Source organism: Aulonocara stuartgranti (assembly GCF_965226115.1).
Source record: "Aulonocara stuartgranti genome assembly, chromosome: 13".
In the NCBI taxonomy this organism is placed as follows: Eukaryota; Metazoa; Chordata; class Actinopteri; order Cichliformes; family Cichlidae; genus Aulonocara; species Aulonocara stuartgranti.
The window spans coordinates 22,470,600-22,484,023 of record NC_138949.1 but is presented as its reverse complement, the minus strand read 5'-3'; the positions used below and the strand labels follow the sequence as shown (position 1 = coordinate 22,484,023).

At 42.4% G+C, this 13,424-nt stretch overlaps 1 protein-coding gene across 1 annotated transcript; it reads left to right on the top strand.

Moving 5' to 3' along the window:
- The first annotated feature begins 1,809 nt into the window (after positions 1 to 1,809).
- On the top strand, positions 1,810 to 10,686 carry klf5a (Kruppel like factor 5a). Its single transcript, XM_082557433.1, has 4 exons — positions 1,810 to 2,328; positions 3,412 to 4,537; positions 5,722 to 5,781; positions 8,409 to 10,686. The coding sequence occupies exons 1-4, from the start codon at positions 2,164 to 2,166 to the stop codon at positions 8,585 to 8,587; spliced, it is 1,530 nt and encodes a 509-aa protein (XP_082413559.1). The 5' UTR covers positions 1,810 to 2,163; the 3' UTR covers positions 8,588 to 10,686.
- The last annotated feature ends 2,738 nt before the right edge of the window (positions 10,687 to 13,424 follow it).

The following is a 13,424-nucleotide window of genomic DNA, read 5'->3' as shown; positions in this document are numbered from 1 at the left end:
TAAGTGTTTTATTTTTCTCATCCTTTGTTAAATATTGTTCATGGGATAAATTATCTGTGTGCTGGTCCAGAGATATTACCTTCCACAGGGTACACATTCCAAGCTAACTGAAGGCCCAAAAATTCCTCTTTTTTGGCAGTGGCCTGTTTTATTAGGTCTGTCTATCATTATTTTCTCATCTTTTCCAAGTTTGCAGATACTGCTCGCTACAAACAACACTGCAGGAACCTTAGCCTTTGATTTGCACAAGCTGAGGTTCCTTAAATAGAGACATAGTAGGCATACCTTTATTATTTCTGACCATGTTCTTATCGGTGTCATATTAAATTTGGGCGGGCGGCTAATGCGAAACTGGTTTGTCCCTTTTCAGGAGTTTTGTTATCCTACATGTGATGTTAAAACTCGCATAAGAAGTAGTAGTAGATCTGTGGAAAAGGTTTCATAAACCTCAAGAGTAGAAAGGCTACAATACACTCAACTAAGAAAATATCAGAAAATCAGTTTTGGAAGAGAAAATGTCAGCCAGATGAACTTGAGATTAATCTTGATGGGTGTGAGGTAGGGTGAGGAAAAAATGAAAGGAGAAGGTTTGGACTGGATGTTAACCCGGCGAATACATTCTCCTCAAAACACAGTGGAGACGAGTGATGGCATGGGTAGGCATAGCTTCTCAATTCACTAAGGTAGTAGTGATCATTGATAATGCAACAGAAACAGCTGGATTAATCGTGAAGTGTATGATTTTTGCTCATATTCAGCTAAATGCAGCTGTTGATTGGAAGCTGCTACACAGCACAGATGTTGAGGGAGCCAAAGCATGTTGCACAAGGCCCAGGTGATTCTGAATAAAGTGTAAAGAAATAGGATATTCAGTAGTGGCCGTGTAAATCTTCTAATCTCACCCTGATTGAGCATCAAGTTTTGAAGGCGAAAGGCAGAAAGACTCAAGAGCAAACCATAATTGATGGCAGCTGCAGTGAAGCATTTGCTTTACTGCATTTGGTTAAATCCATGGATTTCAGACTGTCATTGTTTTGGCAAAGGTTTCTTAACAAAGTACTACAACTGAACATTATAATTATTCCTCTATTTGTCCAATTACACTTGGGTAGATAAAGATGGCTCATATATTTTTTGCGTTCAGCCCTCTGGATTACAGATGAGCCTGGGCTTCACCTGATTCTTGATTGTTTAACTTCAAATCTACTGAGGTGGAAGCAAAAGGCAAAAATATAAACGTTGTGTTCAATTCAATTTTATTTATATAGCGCCAAATCGCAACAACAGTCGCATCAAGGCGCTTTATATTGTAACCTATTATTGTTATTGTAATTGTTTGGTAATTTACTAATTTGGAGTCAAAAAAAACCCCCCACAATATTTTAATAATAGTTTGATGACAACACAAATATTTCCTGTAACAGATGGTCTCATTTTACTCAAGTACAGTTTTAAAATACTTTCAAGTATTTCCATCGAATTCCACTTTATTCTTCTGCTCTGTCCAATAGTTTCCTTGATTCCTTACTAGACTAACCATTAATGCAACATCGAAACAGTTTATAGATTATAGACACAGCATTACACAAGAGTCCACACCTGTAACCACACCTGTACCTGCTGTAACTATATTAAGTAACACGCGTGTGTCATATGCAGTCATGTGCATCATACCCACTATTTGACCAATTTCGCGGTGCCTTTCCACGTTTTATCTGTTTTTATCATCTCAAAACACTTTACAAAAACTCTGTCGGTTAACGTGGCTGCGATGAGTTTAACTTTCACCACTTTAATGCGGTTTGACCGGTCTCGTGGACTTTTTTACGGCGCTGTTGTCGGTGTGTATGGATGGCAAACGTAGGGCGGTGGCCGGTGAATGAATGATCAAAGCGTTTTTAAAGGTTTGGTGGGCGGTGCGCGGTCTGTATTTACACTGGGGCCGCTCCGCCCTGCGAACGCCAGATAGAAAACTGTCTGTGGGCCGGAGCAGAGGGATGAAACAAGTGGAAGGAGATGTAGCCGACAGGCACACATTAATTACTCTAACGCACGCACTACACCTCGTCGGCTCCACTCGTTTCTCTGTACGCTGTAGCATCCTCCGCTTTGCATAATAACACACGGCAAGCGATCGTTTTTGCGGCGCTGCGTCGGAGCTTCATGGCCGCAACACTCACGATGAGCGGCGGCGTGCAGGAGGATCCCTTCTACCCGCTGCAGAAGGCGACTCTGCCCGCTGGGTTCCCCTTGGAGGACTCGGCGTTGTTCGGCTTGGATTGCAAGATCACCGAAGCAGACAAGGCTGGACAAAATGATTACGCACAGGTAAACCGGTTGGAAATCAAACCGACTTTATACATTAGTGATGCATTTCACTGAATGGGCGTGGCAGTCTGGCTTTAAATCCAGCTTGTTTTTCTGTTTGCTTGTTTATTTGTTTATTTATTTGAGTCTAAATTTCAGTCGTCCCCCTCTGCGCGATCGTAACCGTCACTTTATTCAGCTCTATTTTCGGTAATAAGCGACCAGCTGGACGCGTAGTCGAGCACCTCCGCCTGCAAAACGCATTCACCGCATGTTTTCTATGCCAGCCAGCCAGTTGGTCACCAGTTGTTGGTCTCTCCTTGGCGTCCCTTCTCACCATCATACCACGCTGACAGCAACTGACTCCAGCTTCGGACAGAAACGTCCCGGCAACTCTGTCCCCAGTTAGAAAGAAACTTGTGCAACATAGCAGGGAGATCTATAACAGCTGGTAGGATCAGGACCCTCAAATAGCAGCCCATCCCCAGACTACTACTGCTGCTGCTGTTTCTGCTGCTGCTGCTGCTGCAGGGAGACATGGGTGTTTCCCTATTCCCTTTCATGTTACTGTTTCATCCTCTGGTGCTCTGCTTCTTTAACTTTTATACCGATTAGATCCCCCCAGAGCCACAGGAGCTGGACCAAAAAGAGCAGTACGAATGAAGCATTTTTTTATGCCAAGTTGTTCACCTGTGGTGTGCAGTTTGACCGGCGATTGGCTGCTCTGTTATGCTTGTAATAGCTGCACATGTTCAAATCAGAGGCGTTAGATCAGGTTCTTTATTGACATAACATCGTTTAATCCTCAAATGTGGGCCTCACCACCGTCAGGTTTCTGAGTTCAGCCTTGCAGGCCGCGAGGGAATGTGGCAACTGCCTTTTGATGACTACTTGATAAATGCTTTAGCAGTGACTGTCCTATCAAACCTTTTGTCTTCTCATAATAGTGGTTCAGAATAGAAGCACTGAGAAGGACTTAGTGAAGTCAGGCTTTGGTACTTTTCATTCAACAGAAAGTTTATTTTTATGTTAACTGCTTGTTTTTTGTTTGTTTTTTTTCTTAAATTTTTCTTTTTAATGCGTGTTTTCCCTTTTAATCCTCAGGCAAAGTGTGAGATGGACAGATATCTCTCCCCTCAGCCTCTTCCACTTCCAAACCCTGCAGACAACCAGCAGAAGTCACTCAGAGACAGCTCGTCAGCAGTGGATCAGTTCTTCACTGACGCTGGGGCTCCCTATACCCTCAACATGAATCTTTATCTCCCTGACGTCGGCTACCTGAGGATGGGCTTGTGCCAGCAGGTGCGGTCCCCTCAACACCAGAACCACCCGAGTCTCACTCACATTAAAACAGAATCTCCCTCCTCGTGTTTTTCCTCTAACCTGCAGCCCCACTGCCCCGGCACTACGCCCACAAGTAGCTGCAGCACATCCGGCCACGGCCCTGGCAGTATGGCCATGGAAAACTCCGCCACAAACATGACATTAACTGGGTTACCAGAATTCACCAGTGTTTTCAATCAGCTGGGAGGCAGCCGCGGTGGTGATTCACTGCCAGAAGTGTATGTCAAACAGGAAATGTCACCACAGTTTGAGCAGCACGCTCTCCACCACCACCATGACAACAGCGGCTCGCTGTTTCAGCTCCTAAACTCTGGCTTGGATCATCGCCATAGCAATGGGATGGAGGCTCAGCATCATCATCACCATCAGCAGCAGCAACCGATCCAACACACTACCACGATGCACACACCTTTTCATGATTTGCCAGTAGCTACTTCTGCTTCTCAACAAGAGCAAACTGTCAAGCCTGCCTACCGCTGTCTAGGTGGTGGGGTATACACACATCCTCATTCTCAGGCACATCCCCAATTCCTCCAGCAGCAGGTGCCCTACCTGCCACCCTCTCCGCCAAACTCAGAGCCCGGCAGCCCTGACAGGCAGAAGGAGCTGCTCCACAACATGTCACCACCTCCGTCGTATGCTGCCACCATTGCCTCCAAGCTTGCAGGTAGCACACCCGGACTTGGACCTGGCCCGGGACCAGGTGGCTTAGCTCTGCCCCACCCTACAGGCCCCACACCAGTCCCAGGCCCAGCCACAGTCCTTCCTCAAGCCCACACGACAACACCAACCCCAAATCCAGCACAGAACGCAGTGGCTGTCCGCTACAACCGAAGGAACAACCCCGACTTAGAGAAGCGACGGATCCACCACTGTGATTACCCAGGTTAGAAGAACGACACACACACACACCACTGAATGTGCACTGTGAATGTAATCACCGTTGTGTGTTTAGTTTATCACTGCATTGTAGTGAATGTTTCTGTTCATGTTTTGAATGATTTGCCTATGCCTTTGGGTCGTGGAGGCAGAATACACTCTGTACTGCCAGCCAGACTGTTACTACCTTTCAGTCAACTATCTGGTTCAAACACTGCTTTGCATATATTAGCACACCTCAAATGACTGTGGCACTTTCAGCTATGAGCTCTCAAACAGTGTGGTGGCTTTAGAGTAATCACTGGTATGATTGTGGAATGAACCTGTTTTTGTGTGTGTGAGAGAGAGTGCACGTTTTTGTATGCAGGGGCTGTGTTAATTAAAAAGATGTTCTCCTTGAATCATTTGATCTTTTTTCCCACACACATATCTTCATACTGTTACACTTGAGAGATTGCATGCTGAGATTAAAGTATTTATTTTCTTTAGCTGGCGCACAGACACATACACACACACACATACAGACTGTATGATATGTAGCTACTTGTAGGACATGTAATGTCAGCTAGCCTGTAGCGGCATGTAAAATAGGCTTAAGCAGAGCCTACCGCAGCACGTTAGCACACGTCTTACTTCTTAAAAAGCCAGATGAAGCAGATCCATCATATTCACAGAGCCACACTTCATCCAAGTGTATGTATATTAGTCACACTGTTGCAGCTGCTCACAGTTTAATCATAGCAATACACGAAATTCTATCGTTTCCTAACTTAAAGTCATAAGATATCTGACGAATATCTTTCTAAATCGTTCAAAATCCTTAATGACCTTTCTGACATTGTAGAAACAAACTGTAGCGTGCGCAGAAGGAGAAAACAGAGGTTTTCAGGTCGCATTGTTGGTGATTCGAGGCTTGTAATCAAATGCCTTTTAATACCAAATGAGGCTATGAGGGCTGCTTTTAACAGAGCCTGTTTTGTTCATTTTGGAAAGCAGCAGATGAGATGGAGCAGGATTTGAGGCTCTACGAAACACACTTTACTATATTTGATTCCAAAACGGCTTCTGTTCTTCATTAGTTTGGATTTTTTGAATTCCACAGCTCAGTTTATTGGGTAAATGCATATTTGCCACGTGTGAATTACTTGGATTAAGCCGTCTGTTTGTGTTTATCTCCATGTCTGTCGTCAGGCTGCAAGAAGGTCTACACCAAGTCGTCCCATTTGAAAGCACACCTCAGGACTCACACTGGTAAGAGATTCCTCTAATTAATGCAGCTTTTTAAAAAGACCCATCAAAAAAAATGACGCTGACCACAGGACTCGTATTTCAGTATCTGCACTGGCACTATGTTGCTAGGCAGAGTGTTGTGTTCTTGGCATGTGTGTGTAAATGTATCCTAGCCCATTCCCCATCCTCTGCCCAATATACTATTCCATCAAAACAGGTGGAAGTGACACACTTCTGCCAGGGGATGACTCTCAGACTATGTGGTCAGTGCTAAACGTGTGGTGCCATGTTTTTTTTGAATCCCATCGCCCGTTCAGGAATTGTTCAAATGCTTTAATGCACTTTTCCACTTTGATTCCGTTCTCTCTGCATTTCATTTTATTCCCTTTCTTCCTGTCAGGTTTAGATTTGAGCTTGGATTTGGACAAGCAAGGTCAATAAACAAATGCTTAGGTGTTGGGCCCCACCTCACTCCAGCTAACAAAACAAAGCTTCTGTTGATATCTACACATTCCTCGCTCATCTGGATACACACACAAAAGCCAGAATGTGTCCTAATTATGGATCTAAACTACTTGTTCGGAACATCGTTGCGGGTGCGCGTGCTTTGCATTTTCGTATCAGGAACATGACGCGACAATTATATATGGCATCACTCATGCTGCAGGCTGATTGTGGTGATTGCACTTATTACAGACCGCAAGATGAGAACTAGACACGTAAATGTTATCTAGCAGCAACTACATGTCCTTTATGCCTCTGTCGGCCTCGCTTAGTTATTTTCTCCCCCCCCCTTTTTTTCCCCCTCTCCAATCCTGTTCTCCTCTGTTTTTGTGCTCTCATACTTTCATCTTCAACCCTGCCCTCCTCCTTTACTTCTATCTTCGTCTATAACTCGTTCTCCGTCTCTTATTTAGCTGCTCGAATGCACACTTATGTACTCGTACACACACGTGCACACCCACACACGGACACTTCCACACACACCTGTCAGTAATCTCTATGAGATGATTCCTAATGCGTTTGGGTCCCACTGGGAGTTCCCACTCTAATCTCCATCAACATCCATTACCCTGATTGTTAGTGTGTCTGTGTGTGTGCATGTGTGGGTGGGTGTATTGTGAGAAATATCCTCTTTCTGTATTGGAAATCATTTCTGATTTTTTTCCCCCTTAAACAGCGCCTTCTCATGGTCTCTCTTCCTTGCGTTCGGTTTAAGGTGTGTGTCTTTAAGTTTGGTGACACTGTGGTTCTAACAGGTTTACTCTGTTTTTGTTTTTTTTTAAAAAGCAATGCTGCAGAGCTTGATGTGCTTGTTTGAAGAGTTGGTCACCTAAATGACAAAAGGGGGGAAAAAAATTCTTGGATGTCCCCAGCGGCGTTTATCATGCGGAAATAGTTCTGTTTTTATTTGTCCAGATTATAAAACAAGCCATCTCTGTGATTTATGCTGCCACTTCAGTTTAATGGGATTATGTTTATAGTGCAAAGAGCTTTGAAAAATGATTCTCAAATAGTTGTTTTTTCCACTATCATTATTATTATTATTAACTTTAGCCTTGGTGGCCTGAATAAGCCACAGAAAAGGCTCAAAACATTTTCACTGTTTTCTCATTACAATGGAATGGGGGGTATTTAGAGTAATGGGGACACTGATTCTGGACTCTGTTTTTGATATGTAAATAGAGGTTAAAAGCGATGAGGAGTGGAAGAAGGAAAACAACCACACAGCTTGATTTATTCCATTTGATTTTGCACCACAGTGGCTCATATTCATGAATCTTAAAAAGCCAAAAAATGTGTTTGCTGAAATGAGATGCTATTCCACTTAACCTTCAAAATCTGGATGAAAGGGTACAAAAAGAAGGAAAAGGGAGGAATATAGCTCAGCAAAAATCAAGTTCCTTCCAATCCTTTCATATTTTTTAAGCATCCACTGTTATCAGACACACGCTAAATACAAAGAAGCAGTAGACGCGTCAACATGTACAAGTTATAATTCTAAGTTTTTCTGTTCTGGTCTTTTGCATGTACTGTAGTTACTGTAGGTTTGTCAGGTTGAATTTAAGTTGCAGAAAAATGAATTATACTTGCATACTAAATATTTAGCAAGTGCTTTACATTTAGTAGACCTGAGTATACACTGGTCAACTTGTGGGCCTAAGACAAAACTCTCCCAGAGGGACAACGAGCAGAGCAGACTGGTTTTTCAGAAAGTGCCTGAAGCTGCAGGTGAATTTTGCTGGAATGACTGACAGAAAGACATATGTGCTGCAGTCATTAAAGAAAAATACCTGGAGGGAAAAGTTGACAATACAGACCAGGCACTGTGGGAAAATTATGAAGCACTGGTTGCTGCATTGGCGTGTGAATGCTTGATGAATGCTTTTGAGTGACCGTGTTATGACTGTATATCTAGTTAGACAACTGGCGTTTTCGGTGAAACCTGTTTTCCCAGTTCCTCCACCCAACTGTATGAATCGCTTTAGTTAGAGAATTGGCTTGTGTCACAATAATTGTTGTTCTTAGTACCTGAATATTGACAGTCCTGCTCTGGTTCGTATCGTGTGATCAAGCGATAGCTCAGAATAGATCACCAGACGGCACGGCGGTTTGCACTCACTCAAACTCTTTCTCCTGTCCTGCAGGCGAGAAGCCGTACAGGTGTACGTGGGACAGCTGCGACTGGCGTTTTGCTCGTTCGGATGAGCTGACGCGTCACTACAGGAAACACACGGGCGCCAAACCCTTCCAGTGTGGCGTCTGCTCACGCTCCTTCTCCCGATCGGATCACCTTGCCCTGCACATGAAGAGACACCAGAACTAGCAACGTTTTGCACACATGCTCAAAAATACAAGCACTATCTTGACAAAACATAAAGCATTCACTCCGTGTCCCGCAGCTACACGAGCTGCCTGATGCAGAGTGACTTTCAGTGACATCACAGCTCTTCCTGGTGCTGCTGTCGTGGGCTAAAACACTTTGATAGCCTAACAAACATGTTGCTCTTAACGCCAAGTGGAACAATTTGGAGGTTTTAAAGTAGGAAGATGGTGGCCAGAGGATCTTCTGGTCCCTTAACCACCAGATACACATATTATAGATGTGTTTGGGCAAATGAAAAGATGAGATGGGGTGTGACTGGAATGAATTAAAACAGCATCTTTTTTGTCTTTATTGTAACATAGAACTGGCTTAATTTTCTTTTATAAAAGAGAAGCTTTTGTTTGCAAAACTAGTCAAGCCAAATCTTTGTTTACTCATTGATTTGTTAGTTTCTCTCTAGAACTGGAATGTCCAGGTTTTTATTCTTTACCAAATCCTTAGATTTGCACTAGAATTGGTAATCTAAGCCTCAGCCTTTTTGGCCCAAGTATCTCATTCACCACTGGAACGATCATTATCACTACTGGACTACATCTCTGTGTGCACCACACAAATCATTGCTGTTCAGATATTAAAAATTTAAGGCATTTGTACTCTGGAGAGAGGGAAGAGAGAGCAGGGAAAAAGTGAGAGTGTGGGGGTGGAGATGGAGATGGAGAGAAAGACCGAGAGGGAGAAATTTTTGATTTTAGAGAGAGGAGATTGGAAGATGATTGAGAAACAGAGGGAGGTGGATGGATGCTAAAGAGCAGCAATTAGATGATGAATTATTCAGGTCGTCTTTTGATGGATTTCCATCCAGAGAAATGTAAGCAGAACCCATAGACGTGTTCTAGGACTCATTCAGTTAATACAGAATCGACAGTATTTGATGCACAAACTTGAATGTGCACTGAAGTGTCTTCAAAATGCAGCATGCTATTAGTGTAGATCAGTCTCACCCAGCGTTTTACTTCTGTTAATTGTTTTAACCAAAGCATCATGTTCAACACATCGCCAACACCTTATTAAGTGCCTCTTTCTCTCATTTATGTGTTTTTGTTCTCTAGTAGCAGAGCTGTGATGAGTGTAGTCAATCGTTTTAAAAACATGGTGCTTTTTAAGAAAAGAAAAACTAAATCTGTTAAATCTCTAGGTTTAGCTTTGAAAAGGTAAATCTCTTGAATTATAAGGTAGCCACCCTTGTGGTAATGTAACAGCACAGCTCTGGCCACTTCGCGGACATCCTGGGATGCTCTGGCTCTACGGAGCTATCTTGGCTCTAACTACTCCTGGACACGTTTTGTTAAAGGACGGGTTCACTTTGTTTTTTTGTTTTTTAAAATTTATTATTAACTTGTTGAAACTTTGGTTCAGCTTCTAAAGTTGAAGATTAGTTTGCCCCCCCCCCCCACAGAATATTGAATTTGCCCAATTGCTTGCATTGAAATCGCTCCCCAAACGGATCTCGTCAATCACCAACTCTTTTAATGTACATATGGATATGGAGTATTGTTTAAAACAAAAAAAGCATAACAAAAAAGTGTGAACCTATCCTTTAATGTACGCCTGAATGTCCATTTGATGGGGAGATTTAGCCTGCACTTATAACTGTATTTGTTCATTCACTGCAGGTAGCATATCGATAATATAGCACTGTAATGTATAATGGTAAATCTGACTATTTATTTGATTGTGTAGAAGCAGGGGTTGTATCTGATCAACCGTCTTTTTTCCCCCAGCAAAAATGCCTTAATGTAAATATATGCACTGTAAATACATTTTTTTGTTTGTTTTCCTCTTTTGTTATTTTTTGTAAACAACAGGGCAAACAGAGGAAAAATGCCCCGCATCCAAAAATATTTGAGCCTTTTTTCTTTGTTTTTTTCTTCTTGTCAAACCTATTTTGATGCCATTGTTTTATATATTGTCCTTCCAGCAACTTATTTTATAGATGCTTTTTTTTTTTTCTTCCATGGTTAAACGTTCCAAAGACAAAAGTTGTTTTTCTTCAACTGAGTGAAGCTGATGCTAATAAAGTCAACTGACACTTTTACAGATGTGCTTGTTGTGCTGAAGTTAATGGGAATATTTCTTCTTTCTTCTTGCTAACAACATGCTGCAGTGGTGGAGTTGGTAATCTGTCTGTGAACTTCGTATAAAATCAAATCCGTTGCAGTACAAATAGAAAGTCAGGTACCTTTGGAACAATAAACATGCCTGACCAAACAAGACAAACAAGACATAACCGCGCTTAATCTTTTATAATCTTAACAACATTTCTGTGGAAGTGCTGATCCTTTGTTTCTTGGCTTTTCTGCGGTAGGGCCAGCATACTTAAAAAGTAAAAATAGAAGGAGATAAGAAGGGAAGATGTGGAAGAAAGGCAAAGCACTTTTGTCCAGGACCTGCAAGTAACCTGAGGAACCCTTGCTGATCAACAAACAATAGTCCTTTGATATCCCAGCAAGAGACAATGGACAAGAAAATAAATCTGACCACCACTCAAGGACCGTAGGGGAATCCCACTGTACTGAAATGGATGTTCAAACACGCATACACACCATATGTTCTTGGTTTAAGTCATAAATGTGACCCAGGGTCTCTGTTGTAATCTACCTCAGATGTCAAAAAGTGGGAGGTGGAGGGGAGAGAGTGAAAGAAGTGAAATGCAGAACAATCTAAACAAAAGAATCTCTGGGGGAACCCAATCAACCACTTCCGTCCTCCTACATCTTGTCTCCTTCTCCTCCTCCGCTCTTCCTATTTAATTTCATTTTCTGTCTCTTTGTCTTTCCATGCACCGTATCCCCCTCTCCTCCCCGGTGGAATGTATTGTATGAAAGTCCAGGGGCGCTGCTCCACAGGTCAGAGTGGAGGCTGTTCTCATAACCTGCTCCACTCCTAATCTTTCCCCCCTTTTTAATCATGTACCTCTCCTCTCTCTAGCCCGCTCTGCTCTGTAGTTTCCTCCACCTGAAACTCATGAATTTGAGTCAGTCTTGATTTCTATCTCTTACTTAGGGTTCAAATTAATAGACTTTATCCCAATAAAAACTTACAGGTGTTTTATGGGTCTGAAAATATTAAAAAATTAGGTCGAGTGCTGCGACACCACCAGCAGCAGACACACACACACACATGCTAAACGGTGATGACTGAGTGGGAGCTACCGGTTCATGTTTTGGATCAACTAAATTAATATCACACATCTGGAAGAAGACTCCTGCCGGCTCCACCCTCTGCTGTGCTGCGTTGGTGTGATTCCCAGTTTCCCTTTGTGCATGTGTAAAAGTGTGCGTGTGTGTACGCTGGTATAATGTTTCCAGTACTCCTCTCTTGGAACAGACCACCCACCCAGAAGACCAATAGAATGACCACAGGGAGCCCAGCTAGACACAAACATCTACGCACACACACACACATATGCAGCTCCCTCCAAAATCAACCCTTCCCAATATTCTCAGAATAGAACACGTTGTTATCAAAGATTGAAGAGATACCGCAACAACTGACACGCTGACACAAAGCTAAAGATAATATCAGAAATTGAGGAGGTTTTCATATCACGACGTTACGTTCATTTTTAAAAATGTTGCCTGAGGTGAACCGCTCAGCAGTTAGAAAATATTAGAAGGCTGAAATCAGATACCAGAGCCTCATCATGCCTGCTGATAGATGGTTCTCTATATGACAACCGCCACGGGGGACTTCGTGGGCCGTGCAGCCGAGCACTGTAGGCCAAAGAAATTCCAAAAGTACCAGAACACTCCTCAATCTACAGGTGCATCCTGAGTCAAGACCCAAATTGCTCCTGGTAGTTTAGATGACACTTTGTGTGACAATCAGTGTTTATCTCTGTGTCACTATTATAGCTTTAGCATTTAAGTTAAGCCAAGATTGGCCTCAAGTAAAGAGGAATTATTAACTGGGGAAAATGGCATTTTCTCTGGCCGTTCCCCTGAATTTTTGGTTTTGGTAGTTTTTGCATGATCTTGATAAGCAAACAGCACTTATGGTTGAAATATACCAACAGGACAAGGCCTCAAAGGTGTCTTTGTGTCTAAATCTGATTTTACTCAAAATAAATACAATTGCATACTGATCAGTCATTACAACTGCTTTTGGTTGATAACTTTGGTTACTACCTACTGGGATTAAAAACAAAAAATGTAATAAAAAATGGCAATGGGTTAATGTTTGAATTGAAATGAGATTATGCTTTTTGAGATTTCTTATGTGCAAGACAGTTCCCAATCTTGCACATAATGAAGTGATCATTCAGTTGCACAGAAATTCAAGTTTGAGTCATGGGCTTAAAGCACATACAGTCACAGCAAGGCAATGAAGAGTGAAGAAATTTTCAATATGGGGGAGGACAAAATTCACAGCGAAGATATGAACCTTATCTGAGGCTTCAGACATTTTTGGACTAAATGTTCTCATTGTTATTTTTTCAGACAGTGCTCTCTGGAAACACATTATAGCAAATGAGAAAGGACTGGACCTCTATGTTGCAACCTTTCACATATCTTGAGGGAGTTTCAGGGATTCAGTTTCTTCTAATGCTGAGTGACAATTGCGTCCCTAGTTTAAAAAAAATAAAATAGCCGCAACTGGGTGACAAGCATGGATGAAAAATTCACAAACTGCTACTCGCAACTGAGAGCAAATGGTGTCATTGCTAGGACTGACACCAGAACTACTGATTGATTAAGAGAAAATAGCAACCCTAAAATTTTAAATTGAAAAAAGCTCATTATCCCGTTGGATGGCTGATGATCAACAATGAATTTCT

Excerpts from the sequence above, each read along its gene's own strand:
- klf5a (XM_082557433.1), top strand. The coding sequence starts at position 2,164 with ATGGCCGCAACACTCACGATGAGCGGCGGCGTGCAGGAGGATCCCTTC. Across the intron at positions 2,329-3,411 it reads GACAAAATGATTACGCACAG|GCAAAGTGTGAGATGGACAG; the intron begins GTAAACCGGTTG and ends TTTAATCCTCAG. Across the intron at positions 4,538-5,721 it reads CCACCACTGTGATTACCCAG|GCTGCAAGAAGGTCTACACC; the intron begins GTTAGAAGAACG and ends GTCTGTCGTCAG.